At 41.9% G+C, this 22,263-nt stretch overlaps 1 protein-coding gene and 1 long non-coding RNA gene across 13 annotated transcripts in view; one reads left to right on the top strand and one right to left on the bottom strand.

Moving 5' to 3' along the window:
* Window positions 1-18,109, top strand: part of EXOC1 (exocyst complex component 1) — a 56,781-nt gene extending 38,672 nt beyond the window's left edge. For 7 of the 8 annotated variants that reach the window (XM_073341991.1, XM_073341989.1, XM_073341986.1 and 4 more), the window contains 7 exons: window positions 1,049-1,156; window positions 4,106-4,182; window positions 4,829-5,057; window positions 6,993-7,176; window positions 14,899-15,098; window positions 16,202-16,396; window positions 17,416-18,109. In XM_073341991.1, coding sequence (XP_073198092.1) covers window positions 1,049-1,156; window positions 4,106-4,182; window positions 4,829-5,057; window positions 6,993-7,176; window positions 14,899-15,098; window positions 16,202-16,396; window positions 17,416-17,568 — 1,146 coding nt within the window. In that variant the 3' untranslated portion in view covers window positions 17,569-18,109. Of the gene's footprint in view, window positions 1-1,048; window positions 1,157-4,105; window positions 4,183-4,828; window positions 5,058-6,992; window positions 7,177-14,898; window positions 15,099-16,201; window positions 16,397-17,415 lie in introns of those variants that run through there. The other variant, XM_073341992.2, reaches the window with a different exon arrangement.
* LOC140910613 (uncharacterized) overlaps window positions 1-22,263 on the bottom strand; it is a 46,655-nt gene that overhangs the window by 23,130 nt on the left and 1,262 nt on the right. For all 5 annotated transcript variants that reach the window (XR_012158671.2, XR_012158669.2, XR_012158668.2 and 2 more), the window contains exons 2-3: window positions 17,390-21,181; window positions 4,089-4,234 (exon numbers count right to left, since the gene is read on the bottom strand). This is a non-coding gene — a long non-coding RNA (uncharacterized LOC140910613). The remainder of the gene's footprint in view (window positions 1-4,088; window positions 4,235-17,389; window positions 21,182-22,263) is intronic.

Below are 22,263 nucleotides of genomic sequence, written 5' to 3'. Positions count from 1 at the left end.
TGTCATTTTGCCTTCTCCATCCTCCAAAATTCATTGTTTGTTCCCAGAGTCAGGATGACCCTGGTGGTCTATTCTCTGGCATGCCAACACCATGTTGACTTGTATGCAAATGGAGTTTCCATTGTGTTGGCTTAGTATACTTAATTTACAAGTAAACTGAGGCAGACAGGTGGATATACATCCTTTGGCAGAAACCTGTTTATCAACCCTGCCTTGAGTCAGACTTTTTAAGAATATATTTTTATTGTGTGTGTATCAAGGGTGGCAGAGTCTGCCCAAAAGTGGAGAGGCCAGGGGCCGGGACCAGGGCTCCCTGCCCCTCCCCTTCCATCCAAGGCCCTGCCCCTGCCAAACCGGAAGCTGGAGGAGGCTGGGAGCCATGGACCTTCCGCCTGTTAGGGGAGGAGGTCCAGAGCAGCCCCCGGCTTGTGTCCGTGCCCAGGGCCAGGGCTCTTACCTGGACTTGGCTCTGGCCAGGGGGCTGCAGCTCGGCCATGGTAAGAGCTGTGGGGCACCATGCTGCAGACCCTCCATCTGCCCGGGAGGGTCTGTGGGGGTGCCTTGCCATTCACGGCACGGCACCCCGCAACTGCCTGGGCTCCCCCGGACGGGCTCCAGCTGCTGGTCTGGCCGGGGGAACCTCAGGGGGAAGAGGAGTAAAGTGGATAGGCCACGACCCCCGGCTCCTCCTATTCTGGTGCCACTGACATATATCTGTCCATCATAACCTCTTGCATGCTAATTGCACGAACATTTCACAATGATATTAATGACCAGTGTGAACCCAGCTTTTATTGAAGACCTCACATGATATTCTTTATGGATATATACTATGAATGCAGTGTGCTAGGTGTAGCTAATTGTTAGGCCTGTTAGGAGGAGTTGTTACAGAACAGTGAACCCTTTGTCAGCTGACATCCAGTGGTTCTTAGGATCGCACAAGCAATGGAAAATAAATTAAAACAAAGAATATTGTTATAATTGGCTATAGTGCATTGAGGGGTGTGTGTATGGATGTGTTTAATCAAATTATTTTGGTTTACTTTAGATCTTTGAGCAAGTTCTAAGTGAACTGGAGCCCCTGTGTCTAGCAGAACAGGACTTTATTAGCAAATTCTTCAAGCTACAGCAGCATCAAAGCATGGGAACAACAATGGTATGACTTATTTCAATTTAGCTAAAATGATATATAAAATCTATGAATGGTCTTTAACTACAAAATTGTTGTATTAGGTGTTGAAATAATATTGTGGCGATGAAGGCCCAGTTGCTACAAATACACATGATAACTCCCACTAAAGTCAGTGGAGCTGCTCATATGAATAAAGTTGTTCAAATGCATATGTGTTTGCAAGTAGAATTTTTTTAGTTTGCAAGTGAATATCAAAGAAGTCTAGAGTGCATAATGTATTTTAACCAGAATGTCTCAAATCCATTTTTCCTCGTAAAGGGAAATCTGAATTTACTTTACAATTAAACAGTGGAAGAAGAAAAAGTTGTAGTAAATTAGACCCTTTCTTTTATTTTGAATTATTTTCACTCTAAATATATTGTTGAAGTGCTAAGAAACATGGTATTTGGCATAATGGTGGCAAATAAAAGGGGGAAAATCTAGAATGTAGAAAACCTTTACAGCAGAGGAGGGCAAACTACTGCCCGCGGGCCACATCTGGCCCGTGGGACCGTCCTGCCCGGCCCCTGAGCTCCTGGCCTGAGAGGCTAGTCCCTGGCCCCTCCCCTGCTGTTCCCCCTCCCACGTAGCTATGCCGCTGCACGGGCAGCGGGGCTGCAAGCTCCTGCTGCTCTGAGCAGCATGTTAAGGGGGTGTCGGCGGGCGCAGCGGTGTGGGAGTTGGGTAGGGGGTCCCGGGGGCAGTCAGGGGACAGGGGGCAGTTGGATGGGGCGAAGATTCTGGGGCAGTCAGGGAACAGGGGGGGTTGGATAGGGCATCGGAGACCCGGGGGGCCTGTCAGAGAGCGGGTGTGTGGATAGGTCAGGGCAGTCAGGGTACGGGGGGGGGGGGGGGGTTGGATGGGGATGGGATCCCGAGGGGAGGGTGGTTTGGGGTGGGAGGAGGTTCCAGGAGGGGGGCAGTCAGGCGTGGGGAAGTGGGAGGGGGCGAATAGGGGGCAGGGGCCACACTGTTCGGGGGGCACAGCCTTCCCTACCCAGCCCTCCATACAGTTTTGCACCCCGATGTGGCCCTCGGGCCAAAAAGTTTGCCCACCCTTGCTTTATAGCTATGTGTGGGAAATAAAGGTAAACCTTTATAGTACATTATTTTCTGGGAATGTTCCTCAGCGCACAACTCTACAACTGTTGGTATTTTATAATGATTATTAGTGAGATTCTCTTTCTAATGATGCATCATTTTTTCTTTTTTTTCCCTCAGAAGAAAGTAATTGTTTTTACCCTTTTAAGTATTTTATCTCTTACTGTGTCTTCTTCTAAGACGGTTGGATTTTCAGTTTTCTTAAGCTTTCATATGAGATGATAGTTCTTACGTGCTTTTTGAGAAAATGTCTATACTTACTTAAAACAGCTTAGTTGCGTCAAGGGATGTTTCAGCTGTGCCTGGAAGATGTCTGCCACAGAAAACTATAACGGCTATCTCTTTGTCCACATATAAACTGGGTTTCAAACTAAATTAAGGAACAATCATTTAACTATTTTAAGCTGTCGAAACTAAAACTGTCTAACAGAGTTTGGCTGACCTGTGCAAATGAGGCTAAGTTATTTAGTCTGAGTTTAGAGACTGATATTAGCCTAGGTTATTAAATTTGCATGTACTACAAATTTGGGAGTTGTACATACAAACAGCTGGACAACTGAATAGAAAACTGAATCATAGAATATCAGGGTTGGAAGGGACCTCAGGAGGTCATCTAGTCCAACCCCCTGCGGACCAATCCCCAATTTTTGCCCCAGATCCCTAAATGGCCCCCTCAAGGATTGAACTCGCAACCCTGGGTTTAGCAGGCCAGTGCTCAAACCACTGAGCTATCCCTCCCACCCCAGAAGGCAACCTGATTTGTAGAGGCTGTTCTTGCTCCTGTCTTGATATGAGTCCTTGTCAAAAAGAAACGTCATGTTACTTTGCAGAGAAAGTCTAGCTGATTGTGATTAAACAGTCTGCTTCTTTGCATGCAGACTGCACAAACGCTAAGGGTGAAATGCTGGCCCTATTGAAGTCATTGGTAGATTTGCCATTGCCTTAATGGGGCCGGGATTTCACCCATAGTCTCTCTGCTTGAGTTTAGTCCAGTAGCTCATTGATGTACTTCAGTTTTTACTGTGTTGTTACAACAGTGTTGAGAACAGGTAAGTACTACAGTCTATGCTTGGAAGGCCTGTAGAGAACTGGGTGGAGATTGTCAACACCTCCCTTCAGGTGGTAAGTTGTTTAGCTTCACTTAAGGAAGCTGTTGTGTGGCCGTAGCTGTCAGCATCAAGTGGATATTTGTTTGAATCTGGCCAAATATTGCCAATATTTAATCTTCCATCTTCCCATTTCTTGAGAACACATTTGGTGAGATATCTCTGAGTACATCACTGCCTCAGATCATGTCAATGTGAATACAGATCTGGATATGGCAGAGGCTGCACTTGTGGCTTTAGTGGGTGATCTCTTTCTATGGATATTTAAAGATAAAATGTTCATGCTGTTCTGTCGGCAGTATTTGATATAGTTTACTGTACTAGCTTATGAATGCTAACAGTTTTTGCCTTGCCTTATCTCCTATTAAGGGAAGATCATAGGGTGGGACAATGTTTTGCAGAGCTTACGGCAATGACAAAACCTTGAATAGAAAATGTTGGCTATTTAGTGGTGACCACTCTGTTTACGTCGAGATGAGAGGGTGATGTTAATGGTTCAGAATGTTATGCCATGGAGTGCGCCCAGGTATCTTGTCTTGTAACAGAGAATGAATGTGTGTATCTATTTGTAAATATCACCTTCAAATAATGATTGCTGCTGGTAATTGTTTTTCTTAGACATACCTATCAGTTTAATACAGAATTTTAGTTAGATAGGGATATAGCTGAGTTAACTCCTTGCTTTTAAGATTCTTATTTATGTAAAATACCTGCATAATTCTTGCAGAATGAAGTAGAGGAAATGGATGGAGGAACTTTATCCCGGCCTCATCATTCTGGTGTTCCACAAGCTATATCATCTGAGTACGTGTTGATGTTTCATCATTGTTCATTCTTGAGGCTAGAGATTTATTTTCTGTAATGAAGTACAAATCTTTGATTTATTTTTTTTTTTACCCATAGTGATACATGGACAGTTACTTCTGTTTCCTGCAGTTAAAATTAATGACTTCTACATTTTTCAGTAAACATTGAATAGTTAACTTGCATAATTTATACTTAATTTTAAATTTATTGCAGTTAAATGTGCCTGGATGGCTATGTTATAATAAAACAATGTAACAACTCAATACCCCACCTGCTTACAAAATCTACAAGGAAACCCACCCATCTCTTTGTTAGTTTTGTAAAAATACCCAGGAGAGTAGTTTGAACTTTAAGCATGTGGAAGACAGATTTTCTATGATCTAGAAGGCATTGTGAAGAAAACATTTTTAAATGTAGTTAAACTGTAATTTTTTGACCTTGGCAATGTCCAATTAAGACTTGGCAAAAATTATTTTATTCTTCCTTTAGCCCCATCCCCTGAAAACCTTCATGCTCATTAAGGTTAAGTAAAAATGAGACTGTTAAATATCCGTACATTTTTCTTAAAATATATATGAAAGAAAATGTATAGTAGCCCAGTAAATTGTCAGATTTGTTATTTTTATTTTATTTTTTTTAACAGGAAAGACATGATCCGACAGATGATGATAAAAATATTTCGCTCTATTGAGCCAGAGCTGAATAACCTTATAGCTCTGGGGGACAAGATTGATAGCTTTAATTCCCTTTATATGTTAGTTAAGATGAGTCACCATGTATGGACAGCACAAAATGTGGACCCAGCTTCCTTCCTCAGCACAACACTTGGAAATGTTTTGGTGACTGTCAAAAGAAACTTTGACAAATGCATTGTAAGTTCTTAATTACTTAGATTAAACTAATCATAATATTAAAGGCAGCCAACTGCTAGCAAGTTTTAAATGTAAGAGAACCCTAAATCTTAAATGTCTTTGGAGTTAATTTAAAGGTGGGGAAAAAAATCTTACCACTATGTATTGTTTTTTAAATGAACACAAAATAACTTGGATGGAGTTGCAAAAATGTATAAATAATTGGTGGTTAGCTCTGTTTAATGAACATTCAAGAAGGAACTGGAAAAGTGTAGTCACTTATGAGAACTCAGATTCTTAGTATTCCAGTGCCAAATTCTGCCTACTTTTCTCTCACCAGTGATCTCATTGAAACTACAAGGCATGAGCAAGGCAAGCAGACTTTAGCCCTCAGGTCACCTGACTTGCTGAACAAAATTTGGTTGGTTAATAAAGACATTTTTTATGAGCCTATCGGAATAAAAAAATATATGTGTGAAGGAGACAGATGTCTAGTCTACAATAGAAAAGGTTTGCCAGTATAGCTATACTGGCAAACTTACTTAATCTAAACACAGCTTCTACTAGCGAAAACAGTTCCATGACTAAAATAAGCTATATCTGCAATCGGAGTTTTTTTTGCCAGTATAACTGCATCTAACTATGACTTTTGCCTGTATAAAAATGTCATTTAAAAAAAAACAAAATAAACAGGAAAAACCCCAAACACATCCTTAACCAACATTATTATACCGATAACAGTTTCTGGTGTAGACCTAGCCAAGGATGGAAGACAAAACTTACTGATAATCCAACTTTCAATAAAGGAAGAAAACAATGTTTGATTCCTTTCTTAGAATTTTTTTAACTTAGCTGCATTTGAAAATTTAGTGTAATAAACAACTATCTTGATATTCGCAAAAAGAAAAGGAGTACTTGTGGCACCTTAGAGACTCACCAATTTATTTGAGCATAAGCTTTCGTGAGCTGTAGCTCACTTCTGTAGCTACACTTCTGAGCTGTAGCTCACGAAAGCTTATGCTCAAATAAATTGGTGAGTCTCTAAGGTGCCACAAGTACTCCTTTTCTTTTTGCGAATACAGACTAACACGGCTACTACTCTGAAACCTATCTTGATATTTGTATGTTCTAGTATAAATTGCCATTTGCTAGCAGTGGGCATCAGAATATGTGCCTCTTTAGAGAAGGTACATAAGAACAAAGAGTGGCCCTACTGGGTCAGACCAAAGTTCCATCTAGCCCAGTATCCTGTCTTCTGACAGTAGCCAGTGCCAGGTGCCCCAGAGGAAAGGAACAGAACAGGTAATCATAAAGTGATCCATCATCCTCAGTTGCTCATTCCCAGCTTCTGGCAAACCGAGGCTAAGGACACCATTCCTGTCCATCCTGGCTAATAGGTCCTATCCTCCATGAATTTAGCTAGTTCTTTTTTGAACCCTGTTATGGTCTTGGCCTTCACAACATCCTCTGGCAAGGAGTTCCACAGGTTGACTGTGCGTTGTATGAAGAAATGCTTCCTTTTGTTTGTTTTAAACCTGCTGCCTATTGATTTCATTTGGTGACCCCTAGTTCTTGTGTTATGAGAAGTAGTAAACAACACTTCCTAATCTACTTTCTCTATACCAGTCATGATTTTATAGACCTGAGTCATATCTCCCCTTAGCCGTCTCTTTTCCAAGCTGAAAAGGTAAACGAAAAGGAAGGAAAATAAAAGCGCAAAGATTTGGTATACTCATAAATTCCTTCTTAGTGCGTCACTCTGATTTATTAAAGGTTTGTTTGGGTAAAAAGACTTAAAAACATATCATAAAGGTAAAAGGAAAATTATTCAAGTCTTGTGTGAATGAACTTACTGATTTTTTTCAATGTGTCTGAGTATTTTTCTCATTTCTTTTCTCAGGCCAAGTTTCAGAAAAAATATTGTGGACTAATTAACCTTTTTGTTTTTAACTTAAGAGTAATCAAATAAAACAGATGGAGGAGGTAAAGATATCAAAGAAGAGTAAAGTTGGGATCCTTACATTTGTTGCTGAATTTGAAGAATTTGCAGCACTGGCTGAATCTATTTTCAAAAATGCAGAGCGTCGAGGAGATTTAGATAAAGCTTACATAAAACTTATAAGAAGTGTTTTCATCAATGGTAAGGTCTATTGCAGTGCTCGCATACTTCCACAAACTCACTCTTTGTCTACTTGATGTACTTTTTCTCTCTGTTTGGGAGGGCAGAAAATATAGTCCCCCTGAAACTAACAATAATAGCTTTCCATAAACTGGCCAGTGGAGAATGCAGAACAGCAATTTGGTAGAAAATATTTATTCTGCAGATTAAGCATATTTCCCACCATAGACCGATCCAGATGCCAGCACTATTGGGCATCTAGTCCCAAAAATTTGAAAAGAGCATTTGCTACTATAAAAAAACATCTTGTTATAAGCCTTTGACGCCAAACCTGGACTGAAATTTTGGGCATCATCATTTTAAAAAAATGTTAATGACTGAAATCAGTAACATAATAGTATGTGTTAAGTGAACTTAAAACATAGGTACATTTTTAATGCTTAAAGCAGACTATTTGAAAAGTAATTTCCCTGCTATGACCAGTGTTCAGGGTTCTGCATGGGAGGTAGGAGACAAATATTCAATATTTTGTCTTAAACTGTATATGAATTTTTAACTTCTATATCTGTATATATATTCTGTTACTGAATGAAGCTACTAAAAGCTTTTAAAAACAAAAATATTCACCTTCTTAAAGGCTGTAAAGAAGGAGCTTGGAGACTGCAATTAAATACTGAGATGTGGCGGTAACATTGGTGAGATCATCAGGATAGAAAGGATTCACCGAAGTGCATTCTTCTTCAAGTGATTGCTGTCCATTCAGCTTAGGTGTGTGTGTTCGCCACATGCACCGGTGCCGGAAGTTTTTCCCTCAGCAGTATCCATAGCCGCCCACACTGGCTCCTGTGGTTCCCCGGTCACAGGGTAAACCCACATTCGGACCGCCACGGTTCCCACTCCACCATTCCCCCATTGCTGCGCTGCCCTATTGGATCCTTGGACATGAGCAGAGAGGCTTGAGGTGCAGCTCGCTGACCACCGGGCGCAGACCTTTGGAGGCATGCACAGTCGGCAGAAGTACCACTCCAGGGACCCGTCGGGATCAATGGTACCATTCCTTGGACCGTCACCGATCCCCTAGGAGGGCATCACCATGTGCAGGCGCTTCCCGGCACTGGGCCCTCTCCGACTCCCAGTCCCGCTTCTCATCCTAGTAGTGCTTGTCAAGTGCAAGATGTAGATCGCTGGCTCCAAGCTGTCATGGATCTGTCGAGCACCACTGGTCCCTACGACCCCGCTCTAGATCGGACTCCAGGCGGAATGACCAGCAACGGCTGGTACAGAGCCACTAGTCTGCTCCGTCCTGGTCACCTGGGAGTGACCGCTCAGGATCCAGCCCTGATTCAGAATGAGGTTTGCTGACAGCGGGATAAGCTTTGTTATTGGCGGTACCGGCTACATTGTCTGCACCAAAACTGGTCCCGTGGTCACAGGCACAGTGGTTGGCAGCGTGGTACCCATGGAACGTGTGGGGGTCCAAGAGGGACCAGGGGAGCAAGCCACCGGGCCACCAATGGTTGTGGAGGACCCAAACTCCCTCCTCACTGCCACCTATCTCCAAGAGGGCGGAGCTCATGTACTTCGTGCTATCCAAAGGCCACGAGTACCTGTACACCCATCCTGCTCCCAACTCCCAAGTGGTAGAAGCGGTTAACCACAGGGAGTGACAAGGTCAACCCGGAGTTACCCCTAAGAACAAAGACTCCAAGAGACTAGATTTGTTTGGGCATAAGCTTTATTCGTCCTCTAGCCTCCAGTTGAGGGTGGCCAACCATCAAGCCCTCCTGGGATGCTGTGTTTTTAACATGTAGCAAACCATGTCCAAGTTTGAGGGCTCTCTTTCTGAGGCTTGTAGGAAGGAGTTCCGGGCTATTATGGAGGAGGGCACGACTGCGGACAGGGCAACGCTCCAGGCGGCGTCGGATGCAGTGGACGCTGCCACCCGAACCATGGCCTTAGCCGTCACCATGCACTGGGCATCCTGGCTGCTACTCTTTGGCTTGTCCACGGAAGCTCAGCACTCAATGCAAAACCTTCCCTTCGATGGCCAAGCCCTGTTTGCGGAACAGACGGACAATAAGCTCCATGGCCTAAAGGACTCCTGCACGACCCTTAAAACGCTGGGCCTGTATGTTGCTTTCTACCCCTCCTTCCCACCCTCCCTCCCCGTCCCTCTTCAGCGATCCTTCTCACGAGAGTCTCCTCGTGCAGGAGGTAGAGGGGTTACTGCAGGTAGGTGTGGTGGAGATTGTTTCTCCAGAGTTCAGGAACAAGAGGTTCTATTCCTGCTACATTTTAATCCTAAGGTGGTCTACGACCTATCCTGGACCTGCGAGACCCAAATCACTTCCTAGCAAAGCTGAAGTTCTTCACGGTCTCCTTGGCCTCCATTGTCCCTTCCCTGGATCCGGGAGACTGGTATGCTGCCCTGGATCTGAAAGATGCGTACTTTCACATCCCCATCTTCAAGGGACACAGACACTTCCTCCAGTTTATGGTAGGTCCCAACCACTATCAGTTTGCGGTCTTCCCATTTGGCTTAGCAACAGCATGGATATTTACCAAGTGTATGTCAGTGGTGGGTGCCTAGATCTACCCATACCTCGATGACTGGCTAGTCAAGGGCAGAGCCAGGTCCCAGGTCCAAAGAGATGTCGTGATGCTGTTAGTCACTTGCCATTGCCTTGGCCTGTTGGTGAACGACAAAAAAATCCACGTTAGTTCCGGTACAGAGGATAAAGTTCATCGGAGCGGTGCTCGACTTGACCTGTGCCAGGGCGTTCCTGCTGCTGGAGAGATTAAGGGCACTGATGGATCTCATGGAAGTCTCCGAGTTTCCCTTTACTACGGCCAGGGTTTGCCTGTGCCTCCTAGGTCACATGGCAGCGTGCACATATGTGGTGTGTCATGCCAGGCTCCGGATGTGATCTCTGCAGCAATGGCTGGTGATGGTCTACTCCCAGTCAAGAAGAAGGTTGTCATCATCCCCGCGATGATACCTCGCTGTGTTGGTGGACTGACCCCAGAAAAGTTCTGGAAGGAGTTCCCTTCGTCAGCACTCCGCAGTCAGTCAAGTTGGTTTTGGAAGCCTCAGCTCTCGGCTGGGGGGTGCACCTTGGCACCCTCCAGACCCAAGGTATGTGGTCCCCAGAGGAACTGACGCTACACATAAACATCAAAGAGGTTCAGGGTGGTGCACAGAGCGTGCATGGTCTTCCTACCTCACATGTCAGGAAGAGTGGTCAGAGTTCTCAGGGACAACACAGCCTCGATGTTCTACATCAGCAAACAAGGTGGAACACAATCCTCGGCCCTCTGCCAAGAGGCACTCCGTCTTTGGGACTTCAGCATCGACTATGGAATCTATCTAGAAGCATGTCACCTTCCAGGTGCCAGGAACACACTAGCAGATCACCGAAGCAGGGACTTCTCCTTTTACCACGAGTGGGTGCTCCACCCGGAAGTAGCCGGCATGATCTCCCAGAGATGGGGAACTCCCCCAGTAGATTTGTTTGCCACCAGGCAGAACAGAAGGTGCCACAGGTTTTGCTCCTGATGGGGCCTGGACAAGGGCTCCCTCTCCGATGCCTTCCTCCTGCCATGGGCAGGAAGCCTGATGTACGCGTTCCCTCTGATTCTGTTCATCAGCAAGGTCCTAGCAAAAATCAAGAGAGACAAGGCGCAAGTTACCATGATCACTCTGGGGTGGCCTCGCCAGGACTGGTTTGGGACACTATCAAGCTGGTCAGCGATCCCTCCCTGGTCCCTGCCGAACCGACCACACCTGCTGTCACAAGATCACAGCCAACTCTTGCATCCCAACCTTGTGTCCATCCACCTCACAGCATGGATGTTGCGTGGCTGAACCCAGATGTACGAGCCTGTTCGGAAGGGGTCCAGAAGGTCCTCCTCGAGAGTAGAAAGCCCTTGATTAGGCAGACCTACCTGGCAAAGTGGACGAGGTTCTCCCGCTGGGCAGCCGAACGGGGCGTCTCCCCTTCGCATTCTTTGGTGCAGTCCATCTTGGACTACCTGCTTCATTAAAGGAACCAGGGCCTGGCGCACTCTTCTGTCAGGGTGTACCTGGCAGCTGTTTCAGCCTTTCATGTACCAATCCAGGGACAGATGGTGTTCTCCCATGATGTGATGATCAGGTTCCTTAGAGGCCTCGAGAGACTCTTTATCAAGTCTGGTCCCCAGCCCCAGTGGGATCTCCGCTTGGTTCTGTCCAGGCTCATGGGCCCTTCCTTTGAGCCTTTGGACTCGTGCTCCCTGTCTCACCTATCATAGAAGGTAGCTTTCCTGGTGGAGGTGATGTTGGCGAGGCGGGTCTCCAAGCTGTGAGCCCTGACCTCAGAACTGCCGTACATGGTCTTCTACAAGGACAAGGTCTAGCTCTGGCCCCACCCAGCCTTCCTTCCCAAGGTGGTGTCTGCTTTCAACGTGAGCCAGGACATCTTCCTTCCGGTGTTCTACCCTAAGCCGCATGAGATAGTGAAGAAAGGCACTGTGACATTCCCCTCTGGTGTTATCTGGACTGGTGATCTGCTAGGTCACTCCAATCCTTGACTCTGGGAGCCAGCCTTATCCTGCTCTGCTGTGAGAACTCCCACTCTTGGGCTGTTCACACACAGCCTCTGGCATGTAAGCTGCTCCTTGGATTGTGCAACTGAATGACACTAGCCAATATCCCTGGTCCCAGACACAACCCTTGCAACCTCCATCTTGCAGTATCCAGTTATGCCCGCTGGATGCTGCAAGCTTATATGAGTTCGTCAATTTAACAAAGAAATTGATATGTACGAGGCTTGTTATCCCAAGGTGAGTCTCTGACATGCTTCAAACCAAACAGATATATTAACTATAAAGATAGATTTTAAGTGATTATAAGTCAGATTTGGTCAAATGAAATAAAAGCAAAATGCATTCTAAGCTGATCTTAACACTTTCAGTGCCGTTTCAAACTTAGATGCTTCTCACAGGCTGTCTGGTTGCTCTTCAGCCAGGCTCTCCCCTTTAATCAGTGCTTCAGTCGCTTGGTGTGGTGTCTGTAGATATAGGTGGAAGAGAGAGAGAGAGACCATGGCAAATGTGTTTCCCTTTTATCATGTCCTTTCTTTCCTTTTGGCTTTGCCCCCCCCCCCCCCCCTTCACAGTCAGGTGAGGATTACCTCATCGCAGTTCCAGACTGACCAAAGGAGGAGGGAGTGACTCCCTTGAGAGTCTAACAGATTATTTTGTTGCTGCCTAGGCCAGCGTCCTTTGTTCCTGTGAGGCTGGGCTGGGTTTGTCCCATACCTGCCCTGATGAGATGTGAACTGCCTCTCTGCTCTTGGAGAATTTTTGCCTGGGCTTATTTTAAGCCATGAGGATACATTTTCAGCCTCATAACCACATACATGAAATGATAAACTATAACATTATTATAACACTACTGTAACAATTATAACATCACTATAATAACCATGCTCAGACACCCAACATGACAAACTTTGCATTGGATACCACACAATCATTTTATAAAGATCAACATGGGTGTGTAAGGTGTACCCCTGAGGTACAAAGCGTCACAGGCACCTTCATGTTTTGGATGTAAGAAGGGCTCTGGTTTTCTACCTAGATCGGACAAAACCTTCCTGTAAGTCGACTCAGCTTTTCATCTCTACAGCTGATAGGATAAAGGGCCTCCCAGTGTCCACACAGAGGATTTCTGACAGGATCATCTCTTGCATTCGGACCAGCTACGAGTTGGTGGGAGTCCCTCCACCACCGATCATCAGAGCCCACTTGACCAGAGCGCAGGCGTCTTTGGCAGCCTTCCTGGCACACTTCCCCAATCCAGGACATCTGTCAAGCCACAACATGGACCTTGGTGCACATGTTCACAGCCCACTACGCCATCACTCAGCAGGCCAGGTACGACACTAGGTTCAGCAGAGCTGTATTGCAATCTACATGTTTGTGAACTCCTACCCACCTCTGGGGGATGCTGCTTGGGAGTCACCTAAGTTGAATGGACATGAGCAATCACTCGAAGAAGAAAAGACAGTTACCTTTTCGGTAATTGGTGTTCTTCAAGATGTGGTGTTCGTGTCCGTTCCACAACCCGCCCTCCCTTCCCACTGTCAGAGTTTCTGGCAAGAAGAAACTGAGGGTTGGGGGAACCGGTGGCGCCTTATATACCCTGGCATGTGTGCACCACTCCAGGGGGCAACAGAGCTGGTCCCTATGGATACTTCTGAGGGAAAAACGTCCGGCACCAGTGCCTGTGGTGAGCATACATGCCTAAGTTAAATGGACATGAGCAACACATCTCGAAGAACACCAGTTACGGAAAAGGTAACTGTCCTTTTTTAAAAAGGTATTTGAGAGAGGGAGGGGGAGAGAGAGAGAGGATACTTAGCAGAAAAGAGGGCACAGACTGCTCCAAACCAGTTGGGAGTAGCCTCAAAGAAAGCACAAAGCTACAAGTGGGGAAAAAGAGACAAAAGAGATAGGAAGGATGATGATACTAAGACAAAATAACAGCAGAGATAAAGTGAGGAGTTTGAACTGAATGCAGTAAGGGGTTTTGTTGGTCAAGGCTGCTTAGAAAGATACCTGTAGTTGCCATGCTTTGGATAGAAGAGAGGAAGACTAAAATTGGCAGCGAGATATTTTCCTAATGACTATTCATTGTGTGTCTGAAATGAATTGATGGTCTCAGTTAATTTTCTAGAGCACAGGAATTCGTGCTACAAAAATTACTATCACAAATGTCATCCTCATTGTTTCAGTGGAAAGGCTAATGGATAAATGGACATAAAGACTTTACTACACTTAGAGTGGTGATCTAGAACTAGGTTGAGGAGCAATGATGGGGCAGTATGTAGAAATATACATTAGCATTAGCCTGTTCTGTGGACAAATGAGTGCTTCCATCATCAAGGTTATCAGTCTGGCACCTTTATGGGCAGTCCTGTTTAAAAAGAGAGACTGGAAGAACAAGATAACTTTGGCAATAGACACTGATGTCCTAAGTAAAAATTGTTCATGGTAAGAAAAGTTGGGATATGCAGAATAGAGCTCATATTACCATACAAAAATATTCAATAACAGCAAAAGGAGCCTAGAATAAATACTTTTTTGTATAATTTTTTTTTAAGTTTTGCTACAATGCATAAATATCTTCAAAGGGCAATAAATTATGTTTGTGGAAGTTTACAAAGTATACAAATCACTTTTTGCTAAACAAAGGATCAGTCATGTAAATAAGTATCATATATCGGTTTATGTAAATATGTAAAAATTACTGTCTATACTCTATATGTAAGGAGTGGAAGTCTGTAGTCTTAGGACTAATGTGAAGTGCTACTTTGAATATTCTCATGTACTCACTTATTCAACAATGGAAATCATTTTGGCAGACTTGCCAAGTAAAAAAGTAATCATTTTGAATCCTCATCTCTGCTTAAAAGGATACAACTTACTAGGAAATTTTACTTTTGTTTGTTTTATCCCACATGGTTCCCCATGGAGGTAATCTGCCTTGAGAAATGTAGTTTGTGGACCTTTCTAAAATTAAAGAGCTCTAAAATTTTTTCAAATGACTCTTCTTGACATGAAAGCCAAAGACACTTTTCTGGAATTGTTCCTTTAATTGGCTCTTTCTCATTCATCTTACAAGCTCTCTTTTTTCCATAATTTAGACATTTTAATTATCAAAGAGGTTTGTGTTGAATCTTTTTACTATTCTGATTTTAGTGGAGAAAGTAGCAAATGAAAGCCAGAAAACACCCAGGGATGTGGTCATGATGGAGAACTTCCACCATATTTTTGCAACTCTCTCTCGTTTGAAAATCTCATGTCTTGAGGCTGAAAAAAAAGAAGCTAAACAGAAATACACTGATCATCTCCAGTCTTATGTCATCTACTCATTGGGACAGCCTCTTGAGAAATTAAATGTAAGCATCTTTTGGTCTTGTATTTCTGATGCAGAATACAGCTGTCTTTCTCCAAAAACTGATTTGCACGTTTTGAGTTTACAGCTCCAGGCATGTGAGGATGTGCCATTTCTTGTTCTGTTAACTTCCAACCCAGGTGACTTCCAAAGGGCTCTCATCTCCCCGCAGGACAATGATTTTAACATCTCCTTGACTGTTAATATATTGCAGAATTTTTACCCAAATGTTCATGTGTGGACAGGGTTTCTTTTCCAACACTAACTTTCATCACTAATTAGGAGCTTGGGGATGCTGTTGCCCATTCCAATGGTAAAAGCATTATCACCCTGTTTCTAAACTACTTTTTAAAAAAACCCTAATACGCCTTTAATTGCCAGAACCAGATCCATATATATGGCAGCACATTTTGCTTTAAGCTGAGCTATTCAATTGGATAACATAGTGAGACTTGTAAGATATATCAGCTGTGCATATCAAATATATTTGATACTGTTAATTATGTTTTTGCTATAATTAGGATTGTCGTTTTTATATTTTTTTAGGAAATTATGAATTTTTATGGTTGAGAAATTACTCCTAATAAAATGTCTTTATATATAGATATATTAAAAAATCTAAAATCCTTGTTTGTCACCTAATGTGAGTTAAACTATGAAGTTCCCTACATACATTTTTGTAGGCCCACTCCTCTCAGGAATACATATTTTAGGATCTCATGTTCATATGCATCACTATTGCCTTTTATTTTTTGTGCTTTAGACATCCAGGGCTCTACTGCTATCTCTCTTCAGGCTATGATCTTGTTAGTTTTAGGCTGGCTCAGCACTTGACAGAAGACTTCAAGGGAAAACCCTGGTGCTACAAGAAGTGGTTACACTTTTCCTTCTGAGTTAATACTTAACCAGTGCTCTAGTGCGGTGGTGGCGGACGCTGTTCTGTTTAGTGGGGTGGAACCAGATCCTTAGCTAATGTAAATTTATATTGTTTCTTTGATTCAGGTTTTTTGTCATGTGAAAACAAGATGTGCCATCAGATCAGTATTCTGACACTTACATATACTACCCTACATTTATGATTATATTAATACTATAATTGTATTTTAGCATTTCTTTGAGGGTGTTGAAGCTCGTGTGGCACAGGGCATAAGAGAAGAGGAAGTAAGTTACCAACTGGCTTTCAATAAACAAGAGCTTCGCAAAGTTATAAAGGAATATCCTGGTAAGGAAGTGAAGAAGGGATTGGATAATCTCTATAAGAAGGTGGACAAACATCTTTGTGAAGAAGAAAACTTACTTCAGGTAAAACTATCTGATTTGTATAAAGAATAATCTGACATCTCCGATTGTTTTAATGCCTGTACAAACATTCTACTACTTTGTAGAATAGCCTTTAGTCTGCTTCTCTAAAATGAAACTTCACAGGAATGAGAGAATATTAGCATCTTCACTTGCACCAAAAGAATGCTATGTAAACTACAGCTCTGTATTCTGGGAAGTATGTCATCAGTAAATTAGTACCTTGCCATCATAACTTTCTTTTGGGGGGTTGTTTCTGCATACTCCCACTTGGGGGAAGCGCCTTGAGCTTCAGGACTCTTCTGAAAATCAGTGTTTTTTTGGAGCCCTGCGTGAGTCCCTCAAAATGGAATGTTTTGAGGGTTGAGTTTTGTTAAAGGGGTATTCACCCCCAATTGCCTCAATTCCTTTTGACAAACTGAATCAACCACTAACAGGAGTTAGGATGAAACTTCCCTTAGAGTATGCCATAATTGTCCATTATTAGGTTTCTTGCAAGCTTGAAACGTCTGGTGCTGGCCAGTGTGGGAGATAGTATATCAGACTATATGGACCACTTGTGTGATCTGGAAATGTGTCTATTCCTATACATATGTTTTGGCGCAGAATAATACTTTCAGTGCATTCTCTTCCAGTGCTATGAGTGGGATTTAAAAAAGTGGTCAGTGATAGCCTAATTTTGTTCCCATTGAAATAAGTAGTAAAACTTTCATTGACTATAGAGGGAGCAGAATTAGGCCACTGTACTGAGGATTTTGTAAAATCTCACCCTCTTTGCTCAGTTAGTTACACGAGATTTTTGTATTTAAACCTTTATCAATTTAGCACAGACAAAGCACAATGTAATATTTTTTAAAAACAACCCAAAAATTTCTTTTACTTCGTAATTTTGACTTGGTAGAAGTTGTATAAATGTTCATAGAAGGTGACTTACAGAAATTCTGTGCAACAAAAATCTTGTTTTTCTGAATTTTGTCTTAATAAAATGTCACTTACTTTTGTTTGTATTCCTCCTTTGGCAGGTTGTATGGCATTCTATGCAAGATGAGTTTATACGCCAGTACAAACACTTCGAAGGCTTGATAGCTCGTTGCTATCCTGGATCAGGTGTTACCATGGAATTCACTATCCAGGACATCTTAGACTACTGCTCCAGTATTGCACAGTCTCACTAACTTCTACAAGGGGAAAAGGCTTGAAAAATATCAAGTACTATGAATGTTACTTGCTTTAAGAAGATGGAATAAGAAGCATATGTATTCTTAAATGTTCTATAAATGTCTAGTCATATTTCCATCTTGGGATATATTTCAATGCAGAATGAAATGCCTAAATAGCAGTGTTGCTTTCCTGCCCAGTTGAAGCACTGTTTTAAAGCATTAAATTCATGAAACACTTAATATTTAATTTTTCTCCCACTGGTGCCCTGTTTTTTTTACAATTGTAACTCTTTCTTGCTAACAGCAATTACCTTTGTATATTCTTAGCACCTTGAAAGGACACTACAGTCATCTGACTTCACACTACTACTGTGCATGCTGGTAATTATGTAACCATTAAAAAGATTGTACAGAATTAGGTTTTTTCTGCCTCAAGCTGTAATATATAGATGTGGAGTTCGTCAATGAAAGTACTAACTAAATTCATGTTTTGAGAATTAATGTCACTGTCTGTAGCTGTAACTCTTCTGATCTTAAGTAAAAATAATCTTTCAAATATGATGTCCTATAAACTTCTTGTTCTAGAGTATTCATTAATTCTTCAGTTGTTCACCTCAAAAACAGCAATATCTTAAGTCCAAAATGAGGTACCCAAGACAAGACAGAAAACAATACATAATTTTCCTTTAAGCATACATTTACTGTTTTATTGGATTTACTAGAGCATGATTGAACTTCAGTCATACATTAAGCAGAAAGTCTGCGCTACTACAGTACCATAAAAACAGCTAAAACTTTTTTTTTAAAATGCATGAATTCCAAAATCTTAAGGGCAAAGATTTTCAAAACTGCAAGGTTCTCAAGTTCGTATTTAGGTATCCACATGGGAGCTTCTGGATGGCAGTCACTTTGAAAACAAGGCCATTTGTTTAGGTCCCCAAGTATGGACTTGAAAGGCTAACATTAGGCACCTATTTTTGAAAATTCTTTGTTTGCACTGTAATACTACTATGACGGGTTGGGATCACAGAAACTCGCTTGGGGTTGCCAACTCACGTTCCAAGATTACTTCTACCCCTGCTTTCCCTGCCAGCTTGGGACTCCAGCGCCCTGTCTTGCTGAGCCAAACACGCCAGTCTGCTTCAACACAGACCCAGGGTCTGAACCACGTGCCCCAAAGCTGCAGACTTAACTGCAAGCAACTTAAGAAGTGCTCCTGTCTTTAACACTCAGATGCCCTCTATAACACTGATAGAGAGATGCACAGCTGTTTGCCCCCCCTCCCCTTAGGTATTAATACATACTCTGGGTTAATTAATAAAATCACTTTTTACTTATTAAATACAGAAAGTAGGATTTAAGTGGTTCCACGTAGTAACAGTCAAAACAAAGTGAATTACCAAGCAAAATAAAATAAAACCCACAAGTCTAAGACTAGTACAGTAATAAAACTGAATACAGATAAAAACCTCACCCAGTAAGCTTCTTTTTACAGACTAGTCTCCTTCTAGTCTGGGTGTAGCAATCAATCACACCCCCTGTAGTTACTGTCCTTTGTTCCAGTTTCTTTCGGTATCCTTGGGGGTGGAGAGGCTATCTCTTTAGCCAGCTGAAGACAAAATGGAGGGGGTCTCCTCAGGCTTTAAATAAACTTTCTCTTGGGGGTGGAGACCCCCTCCTCTCTCCTATGCAAAGTCCAACTCCAAGATGGAGTTTTGGAGTCACATGGGCAAGTCACATGTCCATGCATGACTCAGAACTTACAGTTAGCAGCCTTGGTTCACATGCTTTCTTGAAAGTCCTCCCTCCTTGAAAGACTTCTTATGTGGATTGGAGCCTTACAAGATTCATTGTCCTTTAAGTGTTTCTTGATTGGGCACCTAATTTGCACATTCCTTTCTCAAGAAGCTGACCAAATACTCTACTAAGGCTACTTAGAAATCAGGCCAGTACACAGTCAATATTCATAACTTTGAATACAAAAATGATACATGCATACAAATAGGATTAATAGATTCAGTAGATCATAACTTATACAGAGATATGTTACACGGCATATGTAGCATACATTCATAAGCATATTTCCATAAAGCCTTATGGGAGGAATCGTCACAACTACCTTGTCCACATTGCACAACTGTATATTTAATGGTACGTATCAAATACAAACAATAAATCTTCAATAACTTATTCCATTTATCAAGGAAAACTTCTCCAAAGAAACCATCTGAACAGATCTCCATTTTTGAATTCATGTACTTGCATGCAGATACGGCAGGAACTTCTACTGAAATTTCTGAGCATTGGTTTCACTAAGATATTTCTTGTGTTAGAGACATTTTAACGGACCAATAATAAATTGCTTTCTGACCATGGTCCGCAAATAAGCTTGCTCAGGATTCTTGATCAAAGATAAATCACACAACTTTAATACTGCATCCAGTTTCACCCCAACTACTGCGTGGGTGAAACTAGAGGGTCCGCCCATAAATTATACTGATGTCAGAACTTCAAAAGGAACTGTGGGAAAACGTCTAAAGATGACAGAGTTGTCATGAAGGTGATACTGTAGATGTGGAAAATGGGATAACACCACAAAGAAAAGGGACATATTTCAAAATTTGCCCCAAGGGCAGATTTTTTTTTTTTTAAGAACACACATGGGAAATATTAGCCCGCAAGATGAGTGTTCTGCACATGTGAAAAGATACAGATTATAGACTGGAAACTATTTTACAACCATAACTACTGAGGCTGCAACTACTATAATTCAGAGAATTCAAAAACATTAATCTGAGTCAAGATTAAAAAAGTGACAAATTCCAAATGCAATATACATAACTGCTGAATGAGTGCCCTGTAACAAAGTTTAAACATGAAAAAACTGTTGAGGAAAAGCAATTAAAGCATATTAAAACTACTGATTCTGGATCAAAAGGCATCTTTTTTTCTTTTTAAAAAAAAGCTCAATGATACTCAATTTAAACTTATTTGATTTCTTGCCACTATACTTAATAATACCTCATTAAAAAGCATTCCTTCAAGTTTACAATCTTCAAATGCTTGAACTGAATGTCTCCACCTTACTCATAACTTTGCCAAACTCATATTTAGCTCATTTAATCTTTTCTTACAAGCCAATTGCACTATTCTTCCAACCATCTTTCCCCATTTTTTTTTTTTAAACCAATCCAGTTCGACAGGTCTCTAGAACTAAAGTACCCAGTGCTAGGTGCAGTATTTTAGTACAATCATCTCATACATCAGACATGTTCTTTAGATTTTCTCTCTCTTCCTTGGGTTTGGCCTAGTCTGCATTCTTAAAAACAAAACATTACCCATCAAACTTCAGCAAGTCTAGTGGAATGTAAATAGTGAGAAAGGCATATACACAGGTTAAAGTTTCCAAAAGGGACATAGGCACTTCTGAAAGTTTTACCCCCAGTTCCCAATACAGTATCTTCAATTCATAAGTCTTCAAAAATATTTAACTCAACTTCTGCTCCCATTGAAACATAGCATATAAGATTCAAAAAGGTTTTATATTTCCTCCTTCCAAGAGGAAAAAGTGGATATACTGTAGTATCTTTTTCAGCCACAAGTCTTCTCTCTGAGATGCAAGGGGTGCCTGAAATTATGAAGAACCAAACAATTGTTAATCCAGTTTTAAAAAGGCAGTGACATAATTATTCTCCAGGAATTAAAGAATTCTAATCATCTTAGTTTTAATTTTACTTTTTGACAAACCCCTCCTTGTGGCTCCCTAGAACTTTGTTATATAGAGGCTCCACCTCTAATCCTGTCCTGTATCACAAAACTAATTTGCACTTCTTGCTTATTTCTGAAATCTCAATTTTAGAAATAGTACCATCAATACTGCCCTGTAGATTGGGTCCTTATAAAGGTTCAAACTACAGTAAAACTCATGGGAGTTAGCAAAAGTGGTCTCTATAAGAGGTGGTCTGTCTTCAAAGGTTTGCACACCAGAGAAGCAGTGGTGTTCTGTGGCCTGTGCAAGAAGTTGCTTGTCATGTGGTCTCTCTTCAGAGGTGGTCTCTAAGCCAGGTTTTACCGTACTCATTCAAGATCACTTGTGCTGCTTGAATTTCAAGGTGAAGTAATAAAATGGAAGTGATTGTATAGAAAAGACCTGTGTTCTAAAGAAAAGTAAATTATTTTTTTCCCCCAAATCTTTGAGATGATTAAATTTAGGCATTTGTCCACTTTAAGAATATTTTTCTTTCCGGAGCTGTAGCAAATTCATAGGATTAAACCAGATACATCTTCTGTCCGTTTATGGCTCACTGATCTAATGGGTTTAGTAGAGAAGGATGTTTAGTGTTACCTGTTAATATCAAAAAGTCATCTAAATTAAAGGGTTTTTTTTTATGAAGTTCACTGGGATGTTGATGAATATGAGAGAGAAAATAAGTACAATGGGATCAGGAAACAATCTGAAGTCCCTAATCAATTGTAGTTACTTTTCTTTAACTCTATTTAAGTAACAAACTAATGATAATTTAGCCTAAAACAAAGTCATAGAATCATAGACTATCAGGGTTGGAAGAGACCTCAGGAGGTCACCTAGTCTGACCCCCTGGTCAAAGCAGGGCCAATCCCCAAAATTGCCCCACATCCCTAAATTACCCCTTCAAGGATTGAACTCACAACCCTGGGTTTAGGAGGTCAATGCTCAAACCACTGAGCTAT

Source organism: Lepidochelys kempii, chromosome 4 (genome assembly GCF_965140285.1).
Source record: "Lepidochelys kempii isolate rLepKem1 chromosome 4, rLepKem1.hap1, whole genome shotgun sequence".
Taxonomy (NCBI): Eukaryota; Metazoa; Chordata; order Testudines; family Cheloniidae; genus Lepidochelys; species Lepidochelys kempii.
Note: the sequence above shows the minus strand (reverse complement) of the source record. Positions and strands in the feature narration are given on the sequence as shown.